A 23,936-nucleotide genomic window follows, 5' to 3' on the forward strand; every position below is an offset into this window, starting at 1 on the left:
GAGTGATATATGTTGGTATGTATTGTTTTTACCTATGATGTCCTCGTAGACATTCTCTTCTGATAAAGTGCGTGTTAGACCCAGCCTGGACTGAGCGTACCAGTCCGCCCTGCAGCCTTCTGTGGACGACTGGAGCAGATCCTCAAATTCATAGGATTTCCTGGAGGACAGAGCATTACAAAGATTTAGAAATTGCACGGCAGATATAAAAGAAAAGAGGCGGAAGGATGGATTTTTGATAGTTTCCGTTGGTGCTTTTCAGAATGTTTAATAGGCCAAACAGGAAAACTGATGTTACCATTTGATAGTTGACACATTTGTCTGACCACATCTGTGTTTCATCACTGCCAAAGATTAAAGCCAAGCAGAATGAAGCGCTCACAAGAATCTGTGGTTTGACTGCATTCCCACATGCACGCACACATACAATTAAAGGGGCCCTATTCTGCTCATTTCCACATTCATATTTGTATGTAGTGTCTCTACTGTGACATGTTTACATGCTTTAATGTTCAAAAAGCTCTTTATTTTCTCATACTGCCTGTGCTGCAGCACCTCTTTTCACCCTCTGTCTGAAATCAGAGCCCAGTCTGCTCTGATTGGTTAGCTGGCCGGCTCTGTTGTGATTGGGCAACTGCTTAGAGATTGATCGGCCCTTAGCCTATCATCGTGCAATTTGTTGGGGCGCTAGCCAATAGAATCACGAGTGTTACATAGTGATATCAATATGTTATAGAAGTAAATAAAGGGGTCCAAGAAGGCGTTTCAGGCAGGGAGGAGTGTGTGGGAGAGAAACTCCCTCTAGGGAACTTTGGGATTTCAGCCTTTGCAGACCATTTACATGCACACAAACCTATATCACACACTACAGGAAAGGAAAACTTGTTAGTCTTTTTTTTACTTTACCATTCACTTTTTGAAGCTGCATGTAAAAATGAACAATTTAGCCAAATCTGTCCATGATAATAATGTCAACTATTATGCATAGTCCTTGATATATAAGGAAAGTAAATGAACGTGAAGTTAAATAAACCCTTTTCTGACAGAGTGAAACATGAACTGAACATTGCACGCTTTACAAAAGTATGATTTATAGCAGAGCTGTTGGATGGAACTAGATGAAGCCAAGTGTAGCTAATGAACTGGCAACGCAGTGCATTCGTTCACATGCACAAAAATGCACAGTGCAGCGGACACTGAGAGACAGACAGCCTAACCAAACAAAGGGCTTGACACAGCACACTTGAGCAGAGTGAGGCCTCCACATATGGTATGGAATGTAACAGATTCAAGGCAAGCTCCAAACAAGAATCCAGACCGCTGCAGAAAGTGAACAATAGATGTGCTCCAATAACGCAGAGCTCACACATTTTTGTGTTTCCTTGCAGAAACGTGTTCATTTGAGTGTAACCCCGCTGAATTTTACTAAGAAGACTCTGGTAAATTCCAACATGGTAATTGCTCTTGGCACGAGAAGCGACTCAGTTTCTGGATCCGACTTTACACTTTACCAGGACACACATTTTTGTAATTACAAATCCCCGAAAAAGGCCTAATAAAAGCCAAATGCCTTGCGCAACCGTTTTTACTGTCAAGGCATGAATTCTTGAAAAAGCGAAGGCCCTCTTTGACATGACTCACTACTCTGCATGTTGATCTCCTCCTCCACATGAGTTTTGGAAAGAGTAATGAGTTGAGTTGATGTGTACATTCCTCAGATCCAACCAATGAGCTCATGCTTTGGGATATTTAGAAATAGGATGATGTCACCGGTGGTTTTGATTTACAGCAGATGTGGGAAATGTTGTTCACCTCAGAGTTTGTTCAGAGACGGTGGGGGAGGGGTTCAGAGGAGAACCAGAGCCATCACTGGTTGCATCTGATTCCAAAAGCAACTTTAAATATTAAATTGTTGTGGATTTTGGAATAAGACAATAGTGAAAGGATCACTTCCCCCACAATTTGACCAATAGTATATGAATAACTAGGTATATCCCCGTATGTCTCCATAGAGAAGTTATTCAATCATTAAAGTGAATGGAGGCTGTGTACAACAATAGAACTATAGGAGAAATTCGTTTTTTCAACAAATCTCTCACAACTCGTTCATCATAGGTTTTATTTATACAGTCGCATGTTTTCTACTTGTAAAAAAACTCATGCAAATACTAAGCCTGAGCAAAAATGCATGTGTTGGCCAAGTAGCGAGCATACAACTGTTTCCATTCTATCTTCTTATTCCCTACCTGTTATTACTGTCCCGGGCTTTGTCTGCCCAGGTTCTCCTGCACACTCCAGGTGGGGGGCACGTGGGTAAAGGGGGAGGAGGAATGGAGGGCAAAGGGGGCAAGTTCCTCCTTCCCTTCCCCAAGCCGAGGCCTGAAGTTGGGGTTGTGGGAGGGGTGTGATGCTGGAAGGTCCTCTGAGGTTTAGGTACAGGGTTTATAGAGGGAGCACCTGGCTCACTGTACAAGTTCTCTGGATCCCCCTCCCTCTTCCTCCGCGAGCTGCCAGGACGAACAACCTCCAAAGTCCCAAAGATGGGCTCGCCGACCCTCTTTTCTGATTCCTCCTGCTCCTCCTTTGAAGGAGGGCAGAAGTAATTCCCTGGAAATGCCAGTGAAGGTCTGTGAGGAACATCCTTTGTTGCCTTCTCCAGTTTCTTAACATGAGTTAAAACACTTTTCTTGTCCTTAGGTTGTTCCGTTGGTTTTGAGGCCCGAAATCCCCTCTCTAAGATCACTTCCTTGTCCTTGTTTGATGGGCCGTCTGGAGATTTAGGCCTCAAATCCGCCAGCTTTCCAACATTTTCTTTCCCTGAGTCCTGTCTGTCCCAACTAACAAACCTCTTGCTATCTGTCCTTTGGACTTCTGAAGCTTTGGGTTCCTTTTTCCTCACCGTCTCAACTTCCTTCTCTGCCGTGATCAGTGGACATGTCCCTGTAGAAGACGGGGCAGTCTCCTTTTTGCCCTCCCATTGTGAGATCTTATCTCTGATGCTGGCCGTCTTGGCTGCTGCCGGGCTCTTGTTGTTGTTCAGCTTCCCACACAGCCCGTTCTCCATGTTGGGAGTCCGCGGGTCGGTGGCTCTCCTGTGAGCCAGCATGGTGTCAGGAGGGCCGTCACTCAGGCTGAGTAAGGGGGAGAGGGGACGCTTGGTGGACACAGCGGTCTCCCTCCTGTCTCTGTCCCCCGGCGACCCGCACACCTCTTGGCGCTGGGGCACCGCAGACGACGGAGCCTCCCCGACCTTCAGACCACAGCACTGGAGCCTGGAGAAGAACCACACACAGAAAAGTCAACAGACATACTCGACATACTTGCTAACAAGAGTTGAAGGCAAACCACAAGTTTCATACATGTTCACCAAAAGCTGCCCAGCCAACATGAGCCCACAAGAAAGTATTTCAATGATAGACAGAGGCAACATAAAACAGAAGGAAAGACATGTAGATGTATGGTTCTGTTTTCATGTGTCAAAAAACATAGTGTATTAGAATAAAACGTTATTCTTTTATAACTTATAAAATAAACATACAACTCTTTGATGCGTTGATAGTAAGTAATCTACAGAACTTGCAAGCATTCATTTAAAAAATCAAGATGTCTTTAAAGTAGCAAATTGGGTCCCTCTAAAAATGCTTACTGGCCCTATTCTACAATTAAAAATATATATACATAAATTAAATGTAAGCAATTCAATACATTATTGCTTGAAAGCAGAGTAGTTAGTACCAGGACGACAGAGTAGGATCTGAAAACCTAGCTGAAATACAGATTGCCATACATCAATAATTAAAAAATTCAGACGAACCTTAGCTTGATAGTCCAACACAAATGTTGCTTGACATTATTATTTATAATTGGTAGAAAATATGTAATTTCATCCTCTTAAATCAATATATTGAAGCTTTCTTGAATGGTCCATTTCGCAGTAAGGCACTGAGGCGTATTTCAAATATTCAAGTTATTCATTTACGCAGAATGAAAGGGGGAAACGTACCAAAATCATCTCAAACAGACAACGTTTGAAAAGACTCTTCTCTTAGCAACGGGGCATTGCTTACCACAATCTGCACTTATTCACACTGGATAAACAGGCTGAGAAAGTACATTGAACTGTTGTCAACTCTAATAATTGATAGTGCAATTATTTCCATAGAAATGTAATGTGCTGCCTTCAGTGTACACAGCTAAGAACCGTGCTCCCCATAGCTCTTCAAATTGGCTGCACAACGCAAGCACTTACAATTAAGTCCAAATAGATCTTTGTTTTATGAGGCAAACAAGAATTCTTGTAAAGAGGGCTCAGACGTCTGTTTGGTGCCTCTGTTTTCGCTGTGAGTCACTCCTGAAAGATTACTGGGTCACGACTGTTTGAACTCTGGGTTTCGGGGTCAAAGTTTACAAGCTACGCACACAGCTATTTCTGGAGAAGAGATGAATGTATACACAGGCGAGGGAAGAGGCCGAAGTGCAGACGTGCATCTTTGCTTCTCTACTGCTCAAAACTTTCTCTTTTAGCCCTAAGACCATTCATCAAATGATTGAATTTCCAACAAACAGAGGAAACGCGGCCTTGGTGACTTCTGATGACATTGCTGGATGTGAAAACCAACAGTCAAGCAATCTAGAGGAAATCTCAGGGGGAAATTACTGATTCAAGTTTCCTCAGAGACCCTTACAAAAAAGGACAAAACAAAACACGTTGTAACTATGGCCAACAAGGAAACCAAGTAATTTTCTTTTAAATTGCTCTGGGTTTTATTATCTTGACCTCTCTCCCCCTTTATTTTTCCTTTTGAGTACCTCGGTTGAAACAGCAGTTCTTATTAAGCATGAAGCAACAGATGGTAAAAAAAACTAGGTCAAATTAAAAGCAGGGTAAAGGAAAGCAGGAGTCGGCAGGGGGCTTGTGTGGCGAAGGAGTTAAAGAAAAATACGAGCAGATGGAGGAGGAAATTAATAATGTTTTTCACCTCGTCTCAAAAAACACTTGATTGTGATTAAGAGACAAAAGAGAGATTGAGGGACAGAAAGTATGGGTGGAACATGAAGATGAGTGCGGAAGGAGATACAAGGACACAACATCTTCTCCAACCAGCTGAGCTAACACGGGATCAGAGGATATGAGAAAGGGTTGGAAATGGGGAGGACAATATAACAGAGATAAAGAGTATTTTAATGTTCCGGCAAATCCATTTTTGACAATTTCCTGGGATAAATGTACAGAACATTATGAGCAAGGGTACAGACAAAACTACAGACATTAAAACCTCCCACAATCCCCGTTATAGTCACAAACCAAAATCCCCTCATTTTAATTAAAATAGAACTAATGAATATTGCAAGGATGACAGAAGGGACTATGGAGAGTGGTCAAAGAGGCATGAGACAGTGGCAGCGGGGGGGGGGCAGGAACAGTAACTAGATGCCAGATGGCCAATTCTGCCCTGCACTCCAGCCCTGCTATTGTTATTCTGCTGACCCGCATGGAGAGGGGAGTCTCCAGCCTGCTTCAGAGCAGCACAGAGCTTCAGGATGGGAAAAGGGATATGTACTGTCGGCCCAAGCAACACTTTTTAGCATCCTTCAGCACTCTGAACATCTGCTAGTTTCCAACTAAAAGCAAAAGGGTCATTAGATATAATACAGTAAGTATATGTTATGGCTTCATCGTCATGTCTTGCATGTCTGTGGACAGCTTGGAATGAGAGATGGCAACAAAATCATATACATTTTTTGTATACGTTTAGTCTAAGCATATATCCTATTTGTTGATTATTTCATTATTGTTACATTTCATCCAACTTTTGCAAATGCTTAAACCGTAAGTCATCTGGTCAATATATAAATTGGATAGGACGTTTACTTTCACAAATCCGATATAACCTTGCATTCTTACTACAGTATAAACAAATAAAGACCACCACTTTCCTACTCCACTAGCTGAATTTATTTCCTTGCATATCGCTGGATAACATTTTGGTATAAATCAGGAGGAACTGTTGCCTCAAGTTTAAAAATAAAATAATTGCAATGGTAAGCAACAGCAAGGAGAATCTCACAAAATAAAACAGAAACAATAGAAATACCAGCAAGTGCTGCAAGGATTCTTTCTGTCTAGACCATTGTCTCATTTTTAGAAGAATCAGTAATTATGGCAATGAGAGACTGATGTTTAAAAAAGTGGTGGCTATGAAAACCTGATTCAAGGACACTTTGATTATTTCCAAAAAGAGACATCCCCATAGTATTGGTTGAAGCACTGATATGTTGTGATTATTTCAACTACTGAATCAGAAATGATTTAAATATTTGATAGTCTTTCGAGGCACCTACCCGTTGACTGATTGGTAGATACAGTTGTCAGTGTTTGTGCAGAGCAGCAGGGCCCTCCCTCCGGTCATGGTGCTAGCAGCTGGCATCCTGCACGCAGAGAAAGACACCGACAGTAAGCACAATATATTTATTTGAAGTGTTAAATGCATTGTGTGGATGGTACAAGTTTCTCTAAACAAATGAGAATGCAAAACAGACCAATATCTCAGTTTGTAGGTTGCAAACACAAACATTTAAAAGTCAAACTGTTACAGGAGAGTTGGAAATATTCAGGCTCATGTATTTTTGACATATACAGTATGCAGATGATACTTAAAAACAGGTTGATATTCAGACAAATGAAATCTAAGTGAAGCTGCACCCACAGTACTCCCTTAGGGTTAGAAAACAAATCTAACTCTAGTGTGTGAATGTAAACTACCAAAAGGCTCAAACCTATCATTTCTCTGGCTAGAAAAAGTCAGACCTCACAGGTTGCACGCCATCCCCCCCAAAACTGGCACAAAAAAACCCCACACTTAATAGAATTGGAGGAAACAGATGAAAACAAAACTTTAACAATTGCAAGCCCACAGGCGTAAACCCCAGCTCCTATATGGCAATATGGAAAAAGTATGGAATGTTCTAAAAACACATTGTAACAAGCCCCATTAGAAAAACATCACTGGCAACTAGAAGACAAAGAAGGGCACTGAGTTCAACTTTTTAAAGGTTATCACTCAGGCTTTTCATACTCGCCAGAAGTGATTTTAAGTACTGCGTTTTGTTTTTGCACTTCGGATTCTCTCCGCAAACTCCCTTCATTTTAGGATATCACTTCCTTAAAGTCTTCCAGCACTGCACATTTCCCTCTGTTCTTCATTAGGACAAATGGTGCCAAGGCGACTTTGAGGGGGGAACTTATTATTCGGTCCATTTGTCAGCATATCATAAAACCAGATCCACTTGGAGCCATTGCAAGACTATCCGTAAGTAACCATTGAATGAGAGCCGCTAGCAAAAGGCACGTGACTTGGCCTGCTAATGCTGGTGGAGGGTTGGCATGGGCCTAGCATCAGTCTGACACACAGATGTGGTTAACATTAGAGAGGGGGGGTCAGGGTTAACTTCTGTTGGCAGATATTCACATGTGTTCTTAAGTCAATTCACAGAGACACCGATACATGCTTTGCCACCCAGCTGCATACCCACACACACAAAAAAACCTCGTATAATAACACACCTATAGATCCACACATCCCGCCAAAAAGTCCTGACTGCAGACCAACTCAGTGATGTGTGTGAATTAGACCAGATGTGCTGGGATACTTTAGGGTATCCGTAGGCCGTTAAACATTTCCTGAGCACGGCTGGGCCCAATCCCCCCCCCCCTTCAATCCTCTCCCAATAAACCTGCATTAGCTAACTTTGACACTTCTCTCCCTTGCCCCCTGACTATGGAGGGAATGTGAGCCTTTTTCAGCCAAATTCCACAAATTGTTGTCCCAACTGGCAGTCAGAAAAAAATGCCACAATTTCAGAAGATTACGTAGAAAAATGCAGCCAAATAGCTGAACTCTTCCCTGAGTTAACAACATAATTGGCCCTCTGGGTCCAGGGTTTTGGAACAGCTCTGGGCTTTTCCTCTTTTTTCCCCCTCTTGCAGAATGAAAGAACAAATGGACACGGCGGAAAAGCTGTGGTCTCGTCTGACAAGATGTCTACTCAAAGTACAATGTGTCATTTCTTCAACTTGCTCAACTTACATCCATCAATTGCTTTGTCTTTAGCCCCCCCCCATCGACAGGAGGGGGAGGGTTCACGTCAGACGTCCACTGGCCAGTAGGCCCAAATTATTTTCAGCTGTGAGCCGAGCAGAGGTCACATGTTTGAGGGGAAACATCAACCAATTGTTTTCCCGACCTCCCCCTCTTGATTCTTCTCTCCTTACTAAAACCCAACACAGAAATGAAGAACAGAAATCCTGCATGGGAGGGGGGGGGGGGGGGGCTAAGGGGGGCTGTAAAGAATGTATAGAGCCTCCTAGTTTTACAGTTACATGTTTCTCTAGGTTGGGAAGGGTTTTGGATATCACGGGGGGAGAGGAAAGATGGACGATATGAAGAGAGGGAGCACATCGAAGAGGAGAGGGGGGGGGGGGGGGGGGGTCGGGGGAGACAGGGGTTGTCAAAACTAAAGAGGAAAGTGGATATTGCAAAGAATAATATAAGTATACTGTTGCACTGTGAAAATAGGGAAGGCTTTTAGGCTGTCCCATTTCATCGTGTGCAGCCCCAAGGCTATTCAGTGTAGATGCTGGTGTCTAAAAGGTTATTTGGTATTTCTACAAAACGCTGACTTACTCGACTTGAAAACATCCCAAACTTGACTCATACAAGGATTCCCCAATTGTGCCTGAACCTGACAAGCGGTATTGTCCTGGCATCTCGTAAAAGCACTAAATTTGACAGCATTGTTAGTTTTACAGCGTTTGGTAACTGAGGAAACTCTTTTTTGGGGAGCAGCGAAAGCTTTTGTGTCCTACAGCTATTGGCAACTATTGTTAACCCTGACCCTCAGAGCAAGATGGCCACCATAACAAAGCAGAGGCTGAGGGAAGCCATCTGCTGAGGCCAATAAAAACATCACAGGGAAACTGCCCCCCCCCCCCCTCAGCCCCAGCCCTGTGAGGTGTGACAGAACGTGGACAGAGGAAGTGGTATTGTTCAGCAGCTGGGTGAAGAAGGTGGCGGTGGAGAGTGTGTTGGAATGGAAATAACTCATATTCAAAGACATTCATACCTTTTCAATTAGACCTGAAATACACCCGTTGAATGTCGTTGGGATTCAACCGTTTTTCCCTAATGACCATTAAGAAAACACCAATATATTCCTTGAAGGATGACCTCCACTCCTGGACTTAAATCATAAAAGATTGGTGCTCAGGGAACAGCACACAATCTTAAATGCCTTGAGGCCTTTAGAGATAGCAGCACTCAGGGTCAGAGGCAGGCCATCAGAGCCAAGCATCAGTTACACAACAAACACTGAGGAAGATTTCTATCTGCGGATGGACACAGACCGATTCTTCTTATAAACATGTACTCGTATAAACCACTGAGAGAGGGATGCTGTTGTTTATTTGGGGACTATTGGATGAACCATAGCACTGCAATTATTACAATTTCAGTTATCAAGGGTCAACACCTGTTCTAGAAATGTACAGTACAGCAAAGTGGAAAGTGGAGAAAGGGAACCATTGAAGGGTTTATATGTGAGCAAGTGTGATACTGACTGGAGACAACTGTGGTATTTTTATCGCATGTGTGGCAAACTGTGCAACTTTTGACCTGAGGTTAACACTGGGAGGACTGTACAGTAGCTGTGTCAAATGGGCTGATCTTTATACAGTGGTTATTATGAAACCTATCAGCATTGCATTTTCTGACCTTTGTTGATAGGCTTCTGTAACAACTGGCCTTTTGCTAAGAGCTGTGTGCAGTGAGTGTGAAATGTTTCAGAATTGATCAACCTTTTGTAGATATAGGAATAGCTTCTCCATCAGGTTTAACAGCACAGCTGGCTCAGCATTTATTCATGCTAAAGTATTGCTAATAGGCTAATGTTACCATATCATTATTTATCAATTCAATGAGCCTCAGAGGCTTCCGGTCATTGAGCAAAGGATGAGGAGACAGAATATCAACAACACATTAGAACAAAGGGATGAAAAGACAATCAGCCCAATTGAATGACAATGCTAGTAGTAGAGGAGCCATGCATCTGGTACGACAAAAGAGATAACATTTCCAGGTAAGTTATGTTCAGCAAAAGAAACAGATCTGAGACACCAAATTCAAATATTCACAAATAATTATAATTTAATTCTGAAAAGCCATTTAAATCCAGATTATAATGATAATGTCAGATTTAAACATATGTTTTTTCCGATTGGCTCACAGACTAATTATCCCCCAGATGTCAGATCTGCATTTGGTCACTTCTCCACAGAACAGGCAACTACATTGACTCCAAACTCCACACATCTGGCACCCTGTGTGAGCTACATATAAGACTGACCTTGATCTAGTCATAGAGTTGTAAATGAATCCCTGACTCACAAAGACTTGGCACATTTGTGTACAGTATGTTGGCCAGCACACAGATGACTCAGCGGCATGCAGACCCCCTAATAGATTACACTTGGCCTATCTGTTTTACAGTGAACTCACAAGATGTTGAATAAAAATAAATCAGCCTGGACTCATTTAATGGCAGTGTGATGACACACACATTTGCACACACACCAGTGAGTTGTTCTTCAAGATGGGGCAGTTATGAGTTAGTCAACATAATTTGGACAGGGATATTGTCTAAATGGGGAGGCTGTGGCTCAGTGTGCTGGACTTGGAATCAGGGGATAGCAAGTTCGAGTCCCACTGCAGTCAGCATGTCGTTGTGTCCCTGGGCAAGACACTTCACCCCAAGTTGCTCCTATGGGGATTGTCCACAGTACTGAATGTATGTAAGTCGCTTTGGATAAAAGCGTCTAACAAATGACATGTAATGTAATGTCCTGTTTGCTGGCTGTTAGCTGGCTGTTAGCTGGCTGTTTGCTGGCTGTTTGCTGGCTGTTTGCTGGCTGTTTGCTGGCTGTTTGCTGGCTGTTTGCTGGCTGTTTGCTGGCTGTTTGCTGGCTGTTTGCTGGCTGTTTGCTGGCTGTTAGCTGGCTGTTAGCTGGCTGTTTGCTGGCTGTTAGCTGGCTGTTTGCTGGCTGTTTGCTGGCTGTTAGCTGGCTGTTTGCTGGCTGTTTGCTGGCTGTTTGCTGGCTGTTTGCTGGCTGTTTGCTGGCTGTTTGCTGGCTGTTTGCTGGCTGTTTGCTGGCTGTTTGCTGGCTGTTAGCTGGCTGTTTGCTGGCTGTTAGCTGGCTGTTTGCTGGCTGTTTGCTGGCTGCTGCTACAGCGCTCTGGAGGCCGGCCTCTCCCCAACAGCTGCTTCTCATAAAGATTTCATCCTCCCCTCTATCGCTGTGTCCCTCCATCCCTCTGTCCAGCCAAAAAGCTAACACCATGACATCACCATCCCTTGCTTGTTCTTCCCCAAACTGCTCTCTTTTTTCTCTCCGTCATTTCAAAATACCTAAAAAGGGCAAAGTTGCTCGCGGCCCACACTGCATTTCACAGTTATCAGCACATGGAGTCACACAGAATACAGAAGGCAACCAAAAAGAGGCAGCCCCCTAACCGCTTCTCATCCTTTTACAGAAAGTAGAGAACACGATAGCTCAAAATGGGAATAATACACTGCGAAGGGAAGATTATTTATTTTGTTCTTTTTCTTTCCGCACCCACGCTGAGTTGAGGACCCTATCCCCTGGAAGATGTGGCTCACATGTGCCAAAGCCCTGCCTGTAATCAATTTAACGCACCACTGCACATTTAGCCTGCTCTCTCTGTAATGGCAAACTTGGCTGCTTTTTTCCTCCCCACCGTCTTTCACTCTTTATTTCTCCCTTTCATTCTCTCTCTTTCATTCCCATTCTGTCATGGCGTTGCAGGAAAAAGTCGGATGGAGGAGGGAGTGATGGATAGGAGGGAGTGATGGTGGGGCGCTGTTTTTAATCCTTTCAACCTCTCGTTCCCTTTCATACTAGTATATGCACCGTGTCTTACCTTCTGCAGACCTGGAGCAGAAACTATTTACGTAAAACCAATTCTTTTTTAGCACTTCCGGGTTGACAGATCTGACATAAAGTGTTTGGTTTGAGTGATATGGGGATTTCACAATGACCGACATTCTGACTGGCCCCTGAAAAAGTAGAATAGGAAGGGTTGATGGTAAAGGAAAGGATGTATGGAGAGGAAGAGTTAAGGAGTTTATTGCAAATAAACAAAGGAATTTTATCTGGGCTCGGCAGTCTCTCCCTCTCTCTTTTTTCTCTCTGTTTCTGTCTCTGTGTCCTGTTCAGGGCCCCTGTTGCTTTCCCAAGCTGATTTCATAGCAAGGTCTTGGATATGAGCCAAACAGGCCAAATCCATGACTATGTGTGCCTGTATCTGTGTGTGTATGTGATTGACAGCCAGAAACAGCTTTACAATCCTAGAAGCCGCACACTCATTGAATTGATCCATTTTCCTTGCATGCCATGTTGACCTTTCTCTCATCTCCTTCTTTGCATCTCCCTACTTTCACAGACATTACTTTTCCACCCTTATCTTCCCGTTCTGTATCCAACCACAGACCACAGGGATCTGCGCTGTATGAAGTACAGTGGCACAGATGCGTATCAGCTGGCCTTCAGGGGCAAAAGACAAGCACAAATATACAGAACATGCACCAGCTATCCTGCTTCCCAGTGTCCTGTCCAAATGTAATGATAGTCCTCCTGCCCTGCTGAGCTGTGTCCTCTTGCCCCTCCACGTCTCCCCCCCTGATCCCTCCATTGTTAGCAGAGGATGGATGTGAGACAGCATAGAAACTGGGTTAGCAACAGAACCAGACAGGAACTGACGGGGGATACCGCAAACAATTCACTTCTCCCTGCATGTATTTTCTCTTATCAATCTATGCTTAATATAACACATTGTTGTAATTCTGAAGTCACGCATATGGCACTTCTTGTTATTGTGGTTGTTGCTTATAACTGAGACTCTGATGGCCTGGGTGTCTACATTGTATCCCGCTGAGAGCTGGAAGAATGGGTCACAATATTATCTCAGAAAATGTATAAACAAACCTTAATTATAACAAGGGCCACAGAGGAAGCCACTATGGATGTAATTATGGTGCACAGACACAACCAAGAGACAGTATGCTACAGCATTTAGGAGGTTTCTTATCCATGAAATGAATAGTTATTTTCTCGTTTGTTTGTTTGTGTTTGTGCACACAAACTGACAGGAAGTGTGGTGAGACTTGCAGGAAGTTGGATTAAGACTGACTGGCTGTTCCTCCAGAAATGAAGTCATCAAACTTTTTGCAAGGCAAGTTTTTTTTTGCTTAAGAACTCGCCCCGTACAGTACGAGCTTTGAGTATGTGGTTGATAAATGAGACAGCCTACTACCACAAGGTCAGAAAAGCAGGAAAAGGAAGGAAAGCGCCATACGAACTCAGCAAAATCCTCCAAAAAAAGTCCTTCTCACTCGCTCCACCTGTCAGAGTTTACAAATGACCATCCCGTAACTGTTTAACCACAGGCTTTTAAAGAGAGGTCTCCCTTTTCCTTTGGAGTTCGTGGCTTCCATTCCACATTCCACTGACTGCAAATGGTGCGACTTGCAAGCTAATGATGCCCTAAAGTCTTCAAAGTGATAAGCCCTCCTAGAAATACAAGTTTGGAGGGGGAGCCTTTGACACCGTTGGCCTGAAAATGAGGTGAAAATGAAGTGGATAATTGAAAAAGATATGTGAATTTTTCAAAGCACAGAGGAGTTTTTTTTTAAAGCTGGACTGACCTAGTGGAAAACTGGAAATTAATTCTTCCATCTCAACAATTGCTCTTACCGTTCGCCAACAAATACAAAGAGGCCTTAACTAGCTCAATGGAGAGAAGAGAAGCCTACGTAGCAGAGAAAAGGACACAATCATCACAATGAGAAGAGAGACAGAAGTGGAGGAGGAGGATGGATCTGTCTTGGAGGCAGAGCAAACAAATCTCTCTCTATCCCCCCCATCTGGGTGAGGGTGTCGTGTTACGTCTCTTTGCAGAGTCGGAGCATCTGTCCGTAGACTCCACACAGACATGTCAGCTCCTCCTCCCCACAGACAGAGAGCTCCCATCAGCAGAGACCCTGACTCATCCCCAGTCTGCTCCCAATTACCCCGCTGGCTCCACAGACCAGTGTCCGTGCCAACACATCCCACTGCCGGCTTTTAACCAGCTCTCACTTCGTTGGTCTACACCACCACATCCAATAGTGCTTCTGTGAAACGCAAACATTTGGTATTTGCAGCTGAAACACGACACTAGCTTCAGCAACATCTAGGGATTAAGTGATGCTAAATGGCTTATTTGAAAATGTGTTGCTACTTACTGCGCTGTCATATTATATTCCTTATATCGATGATGTTTTAAACCGTGTAACCACAGGCTAAAGGGATGGAGGACGTCAATCAGTAAGTAGCTCAAACAAACTGATCCCAAATCCCCCCAAAACAACTATTGGATGGATAGCTATGAACATTTCTACAGATATTAACTTAAGGATTTGTTCTCTATTCAATGCTTTAGTGACTTGCGACTGGTTGGTCCAATGGTAAAAAAAACCTTATTGCCTTTCTAGTCGTCCGGTCAAGCATTATTTACACGACATGTCAACATTCACATGATTTATTACGACTTTGATGATCCCCGACTATTCCTATAGTGCCACCATGAAGTTGTCATTTTTGGTTTTGAGTGTAATGTCTGGAAACTATTAGATGAATAGCTCTTCATTTCCAAATAATGAATGACAATGTTGAAGATATTTACCGGTCAAAATTGAGTAGAAGAATTAACCCTGATTCCAGAAAGACTGCTACCCCTTTAATTTGTTCTGTATTCCCGCTCGCTTCCTTCCAAAGACAAATTAGTGCACACCGCTGGCTCATCTGGCAGCACGAAACAAGACCTTGGTGTAAATGCACCTGCGGTTGGAGCACTGTGCCGCAAGCATAAATCAACACTGACAGAGTAAGTAAGGCCATTGACGGTAAAACTTGCCAAACAAAAGAAGCCATGGAGCTCCTCCTGGCATTGAGCCTCGCTGCTTGGCAGACTGTGATTAATTTCAATGTATGAGGTAATTCATAAACAGCCACAGGTAATATGCCAAGTGATACACACACACACACACACACACACACACACACACACACACACACACACACACACACACACATACACACACACCTTCTGTTGTCTGCAGCCAAAGCTGTATTTTGTTTCATTGTGCCCTTTAACACAGGAGACAGACATGGCATGTTGTACACCTCAGACAATACCTGTCTCTGCTGCTAACAACTCCCAAAGGGCCTGTGTTTTACACTTGAGGAAGTGTCATTGAATACACCATCATTCACAGGGGAAAAAAAGGCTCCCAACAGCGAGCAGTATTTACAGCATCTGATATTACATTGTGCTGAAACACAATGTGGGATTGTTGAGCCTAATGGTTAAACCTTTTCTCTGTAAAACAGGCTCAGCCACAGTTTATGTGCAGCATTGAGTGGACCTACAGATCCTTTCAACAATAACCTGCCTTCTTCAGCACACTAACATTATTCTCTGGGCCCCGGATCAGATTTCTCCTCCAAGCCACAGTCTCTGAGCTGAGCTCCAAGCCCAAATCCTCTCCTCTCTTTCTCCTTCCTGTTTCCCCCCCCCCCTTCACTTTTAAGGGTTCCGCTTGAAAATTCCCAGCAGAGCTCCCCCGTCCCATCCCTGCTCCCCTGCTCCTCTGCATGCCTGCACAGAAACACATTTTTATAATTCACCCGCCAACCCCCGGGGGAGCCAAGCAAGGCGAGAGCTTGGGAAAGTGCTCTTCCGGAGTGTAAACTCCAGAGTCAGAGTCAGAGTCGACGTCTTTGACCTCCACACACCCTGTGACCGACAACTGAGGCTGAGCCAAGAGCGCCAGTGGACAAAAAAAGTGAGTGAAATGGAGAGGGGGGTTTAGCACCGCTACAGCAAGCCAAACTAAACTGATCCAAAGGTGTGTGTTTCCAATCTCCTCAGGACAAGTTGTACTCTGCACATGGCAAATATACTCTGTAGTTGAAATGTATGTAGTACGCAAGGACTAAATCAGAGCAACTTCAACATGCTTGTTGGTTTGTTATTTCTCCATATCATGTGTGTTGCAGTTGTTGTACTTTCACTAGGTGTTAAAACGTTTCCACCAAAGATTAACAGTGTACATTTAATACAATGACATTAGGAACGTGTACTAAGTTACCAGAGTACGGTATTTTACTTAGTCGGATCAGCCTAAACAAATATTTCAGAAAATGCAAAAAGTGAAGAAAATATAACAAAGACAAATATATAACATTTAGCTACATTTTAATCTGGGTAATGTTACTGAGCCTATTTATATCCAAACTACACATCTTTACAAAGCTAAAAAGGACTGATGTAGACTAACATCAATCAAAGTCAATACAACTTGAGGCTATACTGTACTGTAGGGATGATGAGATTATTACAACCCCCTTTACTCTGGAGACAGACAAAGAGAAAACTACTACTTTCCCAGCTCTAGAGCTTAACAAGACGGTGTTTAGATATGATTTGGTGTGATCAAAGCTCCTCTGTGTCTGCACTGTGTCTGCACTGTGTCTGCACTATCTACTCATTAAGTTGTTATACTTGGATGAACCTCCAGACAATGTTTTAATTCTCATTACAGAGCGGATCCCTAAATTGACAGGTAAACAAAACTCTTCTCATTCTCAGTCATTGCTGCAAGCGAAATACGAAAAGAAGTAGAATGATGATTTAAAGGTCATTGCTCTTAAGAGTTTTTCCATCTCAAATATGAAAACACACGCAGTACATAACCAAACTAACAAAGCATGCAATAACCTTTTTTTTTTTCATTTTTCTTGGAATGCTCATTATAACATGGCAGCCGGAGCCTAAATCAACGAGCTGTGGAGCCACATTAGTTAGACTTTGAACCCAGATGGACGCATTCCTTTCCAGACAGCAGCTTTCCCCAAATACAAGTTCTTTTTTCCAGGCTGGTGATGCCAAACGAATGGTAAATGCATGTTCATGTCAGTAAATGTTCAAGCATCTGTCTGTGGGCACGTGTTTGTCTCCATGTGTCTGTGCATTTTCTGCTCTATATATTTCCACTTCTGTGTTTGAGTCTGTCTGTGCTGTGTGTGTGTTCTGTCGTTTGTGTGTGTGTTTGGGTTCGTGCAACTAACGCACGCTGCCAAGTGGGCACGATCTGCAAAGCCAAGCCAAGATGGAAACCCGGGACTTCTGGATAGTCTTGATAAGCATTGGTTTTCTGTGATGATTTTAAAAACTGTAGCTGCCTCTGCCTTTGCCCCTGAGACTGAACTCTGCTAAATATCCATAATCGATAGTGTACTCTGTGCAAACCACGCAGCAAGACACTGATTCTGCCTGCAGTGTCCTAGATATTGTCCCAATTAGAGTCACAGAAACACTTTTCTTTGAAGCCATGGTTAAATTACTTTTCAATACCAAAACTGACACTTAGCAGAGTGATACTTCCAGACAGAGAAACAAGTGAAAGGTTGTAAGACAAAGAGTGTGTGCATACATGTGTGTAAGGGTTAAGGGAGCGTCTAATGAAAAAAGACATGGCCAGATGCCAACTGGATGAGTGCTTCCAGTATCAAGTGTGATGGTATGCATATGTATGAATGAGCGTTAGTATGACACTAATAAGGACAGGGTTATGGGTGTTTAAGATGGTATGCATTATCAATGTATCTGTATGTGTGATTGTGAGGAGGGGGTTGGGGGTGTTTTTTGATCATGACTTAATCCATGGCCATATACCAACATCACAGACAATGTGTCCCACACCATATCTTTGAAACAGGAGGAATTCTTTCACCGTCACCACAGGACACATTCTTTCAGAGCGCGTCACCGTGGTGACAGCAGCAGCTCGGGAGGCGGCAGGAGATTGGCCCGGTGGGGTCTTTAAGTTGCGGGCCACCCCCGCAGAGGGCCTGTCAAAAGCCAGTTCCTGTAAGAGGAGGGGTACACAGGCTGTAACCTCCTAAAGGCCTGCTGTCACTTCGCTGAGCAGAAAAGAATAGGGAAGACAGATGTCACTGGCTGCATCCGCTAACACACTCACACACACATTAACACACACATTAACACACAGATAAACACACACACTCACACACATAAAAACAAAACCATGCAACCCAGGACAGAAATCAAATAGAAAATGTAAACCGTGACAAATCAGAAATGTTATCATATTGTCACATGACAACAGTCACATGAATGCAGACTTGTCAACATATAGGCTACGTATACACACTTATTAATGTACCCCAAAACACACACAAAAAGAGCACACACACACTTATTGTACATTGAATGTAAATTAAGTCTAAATGTAAACAGGTATCAAATAGTTAACGCTCTTTCAAATGAAGAAAGACTGTGAAGCTAAACACTGTTTTCCTGGACGAGTTTGCACTCTAGTGACTCATACCAATCATCAAGACTTTTCTCCACTTCAGCTAATTCCAAGAAAGAAATAGAGAGCTGATTCAGTTGTGAGAGATGACAGACTGAGTCATGATGCTAAACATCTGGTGTTTTCAAGAGTTGTCTTTTTTCTTTTTTAAACATGCCTGCTAATAAGTAAAACACTTCTTGTGCTGCATGTGTTGATATGCCAGGTTGTGTTTATGCTAAAACAATCTTGAGTCCCAGAGAGGGAAAGGGTAGATGGGCATTGGGTGAGAGTGCTATAAATATCAGGATGTCAATATTTTGATGGTGAAAAGAGCAAAATATGCAATTAGAGAAAATGCCTTGAGAAGAAATAAGTGTGTGTCTGAGAAATGAATCACTCGATGAGGAGACTATGAGTGTTGATATTCTGAGTGAGGAACACAAAGTACACAAATACTATTTTTTCTACCACAGTGCACATTGTCTTGCACGGCTAGTCATGCAGACAGTTAGCCTCAGAATGCTACTCAGAATGTAAACAACTGCCCCAAACTGACAGACCTCTGTGTGTGTGTGTGTGTGTGTGTGTGTGTGTGTGTGTGTGTGTGTGTGTAAAAGTAACACTGGTACACACATACACACAATGGCTCCAAACCAGAGCCCCTTTACAAGATTGCAGCCCACTCATTACTACCTTGCTGACTAGCAGACAGACGGTCCCTCTGTCTTTATCTCCAACTCTATAAACCTTCTCCTCGCAGCGCCGGAGAGTCAGCCTGTCTCAATTCAATAAACTCCCAACGTTACCCCGTTAAGTAAATAAAACGCCAGGACAGACAGAAACAGGAGAGCAGAGGAATGTTGATTTGTGGCCGTAAAACTCCTACTGACGTGCTGAATCTGCTCATTTATGCCAATATGAAAAATAAAACGGAATCTAAGAGGCTGTGCTTTCTGCACTACTCACCTAAATTCCTGACCTAAATCAAGGAGCACTTTAACTGATGTTACTATCAAGCAAATTAAATCAAATGTTCCAGTCCTGTTCTCGGGTTTTAATGATTGCTTAGCTGGCTGAACTAAAAGGCCTGAGGACGCTGCTGAGATGGATTATGTTGGCTGGTTGATAACCATCTCTTAAGGGTCATTGCTTATAGAGCAGACATTCCTGCTGCACTGTGCTATGACATGCAACAGAGCATCAGTTATCTCACATGGAGTGATATGGCTGAGTCACTACACACGGATACTGTAAATGGATCTGCAATAAACCACTGGTGGCACTGTAGAGCGATACCAGACGATGAAAACCGCCCTATATTGTTTGTATCTCGAGTCCAGCCATATTTATTAATGGGAAGGGTCAAGAAAAAGACTGCTAAAGTAATCCTTGTTTCTTGCAGTTCCCTCTCTTGTAAGTTTCAAAATATTTTTATAGGATAGGAAAACATTCAATATCCTTGGTAGGCCTTAAGAGTGCATTGTGCAGAAGCAAAATCATGTTTGTTTGCTAGGAAAAGTCCACATGGTACATTTACCATGTATTTTTCAGTAAGGGATATATGTCAATATCCTTGTACATGTATTTCTCTTGGAACATAGCAACTCATTTCAAGTTACAATCAAACAGCAAATCACCTGACTCACCATTTATATGTTTTGAAGGTGTCTTTATTAGGGATTGTTCATTGTTGTGGTCATCACAGCTGCTTCCTCTAAACAGTTGGCAAACAGTGTGGCCAATTGTTATATCTTTTTCATTCATCTTTGAAAAAGACAGAATTTGCAGGTAGTGCTGTTTGTGTCTCTGTTACGCCTCTGTGGCTCTCAGCTTATAATTATTGTCCAGCATTTCTATATCCCAAACAAACTGTTGTTACTGACAATTCAAAATACATCACTTCCTGTACATCCGCACATTTGTCACAATGCAGAAGGTAAAAAGTAAATGTTAAACCTGCCATTAATGTTATAACACTCTCTCATATCTTAGACAGCCATTTAAGATTAAGATTATTCTTTCAAATTCCCAACTGTCATTACATTTGTCCGTTCAAAAACTTTAGGTACAGGTACAATGTAGAACTTTCAAACCAGCTGCACAGTTTCAATCCTGCCTGATCATGAATCTGCAAACAAACATGTTCAACTAATCCTGGAAAAGCTGACTTTATGGAGCCACCTGAACTCCCCTGTCCTCCCAGGGGAGCTCTCCACCCCTGCCTGCCTCCTCACAACAATACAGGCTCTGGGACTGAATGAAGAGGTGCCTTTGTTCACAGGGAAGAATGCTCATCTCACTTATCCTGTCCTCTTTGCTCTCTCTCAGAGCCGGTTTGGAATGTGACGGTCTTAGTGTGCACGCTAACTATCCTTTAAAACGCTCACAAAACTATCTTCTACACTTGGTTTTCATTTAATAAGCAGATGAGAGCTGACAGCCGTTGAGTTAGCTTCAGATGTGTCAGTGAGGTACAGATGGGTCTCTTGTGGGCAGCAGTAATGGACCGGGTGCAGACAGTTTGAGACTGGCTACTTGAGCAACACTCAGGCATACTTTAACTGGAGCCAAAGCAATCCAGAATGAAACAAGGCTCAAATAAACAGACAAAACCACATCCTGACATTTACCATCCATAATACTTGGACGTACATTTAGTCCATGGACACACATGCATGATGACACATTCAAGGTCACATGCAAACATGGACATGGAAGTTGATGCACAAGCATGAAGATGGATCCTAAAGCAGTGATTGTCAGACTGAGCAGATCACTGTGGCTCAGTTTATTCTACGCTTTAACTGATCAACGAGTATATTGACTCAATCACTATGTGCTCAATGAATTGTATAGAAAGAAACACAACTTTACTGACTGTTATTGAGGAAACATTATTTAAAAAAAGACATTCAAACACACATCACACACCGACACTCTTGCTCTGCACATTACCTTTCTGAGCTGGGTGAGCCCTGATGAAGTGCTCTTGGAGTAGTTTCTCATTTTGCGTAACCTGACCCCGCAGAAGATAGCATCCACTTGCATGGTTCCTTTCCCTCCGAGTAGTTTTCCTTATCCCCCTCTCTCACTTTGCATAGCCCCTCTCTGTAGCTCCCACATAAACACACAGAGAGAAAGACTCAGAGTGCAGCTCCAAGCGCACAACAAGTTTGAAAAAGCCACAAAAGTCAAGGGAAATCCCTCCTCCCGTCCAGCCTCCGGGGGTTCAACTGTTTACAGCTTCTCCTCCACTCTCAGCTCTCACACTCACTCATTCGGACTCCTATCTCTGAATGACGCTGGCTCCTTCCCTTTCTCTCTCCCCTTCTCAAACTTTTCCCACCCCCCTCTCTTCCTCCTTCCTTCCTTCTCTCTCTCTCCTCCCTCTCCATTTTCCATCATCACCCCCCTCTCCACATTCACTCCCACCCACCTAAACCCCCCACCGCTGAACTAATCTGCAGCTGGCCGGCCGATTGGAGCCCTAGTTGCCGGGGAAACAGAGTGTCCTGCTAAAAAAAAAAAAAGAAAAAAAGAGGAATGGAGCAGGAAGGGGCAACGCAGAACACAACTGAAGACATAAATAACAGCTTCCTTGGGGAACCAATTAAAGATGCCCAATCTCTTCCTCTCTCAATGAGGGGAACAAATGTTCATCTGTTTTATCTCTGGAAGACTTTGTTTACTGGTTCACATGTGCCATGCAACAGCAACAACAACAACAACAACAAATATAAGTAGTGTAGCAGTGGTGTGTGCTGCGTGTGGTGAGAGTGAATGTTCTCACACAGAAAGTGGTTTGGCAGTGTTTGGCTTGATTACCGCCGACCTCTGCTCAGACAAACCGAGGAGTTCAGCTCAACGTCGGCCCAGAGTAACTCAATGCCTCTGTGGAGAGAGAGGAGGAAAACAAGTGAGTGAAAGAGCAGGAAACAAGGCTGGACATGCATACTGATGACCAGTGTGATTAATAATTAACCTGTTCAACCCCACAGACCCTCTTTGGCGAGTCCATTAATACAAATGTACGTTTATGGTCAGTTTTCAAAGCATATTATAATCTTTGAATGAAAAACATATTATACTGATTTATAAAGACATGTGTATAAAATGCTGCACAGCAGACTTTTCCTATTTGATGGTCATTCAAGTGACATTCTGGATTTTAATATATCAACAAATAACATTGTGATACAGAATCTTTGGTTAAGTAAGGGCAAAATATTACATACTGTATGGAAATTAGAGATTTAACTGATTTGTTCATTTTATCAATCTGTCCATCTTGAAAAAATAAATCGCTGATTTTATAAACTGCTTATTATTTAATGTTATTTTTTATGCAGAAATCCAAAATATCCCCAAGTTTCAGTGTGACATAACCGTGGTTTCTTTTGTTTGTATTTTGTGGCTGCAAATTGGATATGTCTGGATTTTGAATTGTTAGACGTAATTACCAAAACGCAGCATTTTAAAGTTGTGGTGTAGCTTTCCGTAGTTTAACAATGAATCATAGTGAAAAATATGATCCCTTTACTATGTGAATCCAAATACGCAAAGTACACAAGGAGTACAAAAGAATCCCTCTAAACAGAAAAAGTATATTTCATATTGCTGTACTGTAATTAGTTTCTTTCAAACACTAAAAGTAAAAGAAAACATGCACACAAAAGAGCAGAGACACATATGCGCATTAAAACTATAGGAGCACAAAAGACTGTGTATCAGAGTATTGTTTACTCTACAGATGTGCCATACAGCTCAATATCTCTATAGCAATGCACCCACATTCCTCTAGTCATCTCAGCCTTCATAAAGTGTCTAACAACATCACCTCTGCAGAGCAACCATTCTGCTGACCTCTGAGCCCAAACCCTGACCTCTCCTTTGAAATGCAAGGGAGATCTAAAAAAGCCTGGCTTGTCCATCAATAGCTGTGGGGGGAACAGGGCGGGAGTTGGGGGCTGGTAACATCTGTTTGGCGTTTATCCCAACTTATTGTGTTGCAGAGTCCTCTATCAGGGCTACAGATGGGACCCTGGGAGTGCACCGGGCCCACTGTCCAGGGGACTCACACCGTGACTGGGAACATGGCGGGGACCAGTTCTCAGTCCCTGACGGTGCATGCTGGGCTGATTGCAAGATCTCTGGTTTAAGCAAGGAGGAAATGACAATGAAATCAAGCCCAGGGTGTGTTTTGTTCCCTGCCTCCTCCTTTCCTTCATGACCTAAAAACAAAGGTTGCCAGCCATAACAATACTCAAAAAATAATACAGCGCTGAAGACATCTTTCAGCAATTATGTTCAGGAAAACATGGAGTATCCTATCAGGAAGTGCCATGTATTGCCACTTCCATTCGTGCCAAGGCAACATGCTTTTAACTCTGCTCCTCAGTGGCATTAGCTCACAACTGACCTACAGCTAAAAAAAAGGTGTTGTT

General features: G+C 43.0%; 1 protein-coding gene across 1 annotated transcript in view; it reads right to left on the reverse strand.

Annotated features, from left to right (window-relative positions):
- The window catches only part of si:dkey-82f1.1 (DENN domain-containing protein 2A), a 34,821-nt gene extending 13,051 nt beyond the window's left edge, over positions 1-21,770 (reverse strand). Inside the window, exons 1-4 of the mRNA XM_034149481.1 lie at positions 21,448-21,770; positions 6,343-6,429; positions 2,247-3,272; positions 33-160 (exon numbers count right to left, since the gene is read on the reverse strand). Of these exons, the coding sequence (XP_034005372.1) occupies positions 33-160; positions 2,247-3,272; positions 6,343-6,428 (1,240 nt within the window). The 5' untranslated portion in view covers position 6,429; positions 21,448-21,770. The remainder of the gene's footprint in view (positions 1-32; positions 161-2,246; positions 3,273-6,342; positions 6,430-21,447) is intronic.
- Between the last annotated feature and the right edge of the window lie 2,166 nt (positions 21,771-23,936).

The sequence above is a fragment of the Trematomus bernacchii genome, unplaced genomic scaffold, assembly GCF_902827165.1.
Source record: "Trematomus bernacchii unplaced genomic scaffold, fTreBer1.1, whole genome shotgun sequence".
NCBI classification, from domain to species: Eukaryota; Metazoa; Chordata; class Actinopteri; order Perciformes; family Nototheniidae; genus Trematomus; species Trematomus bernacchii.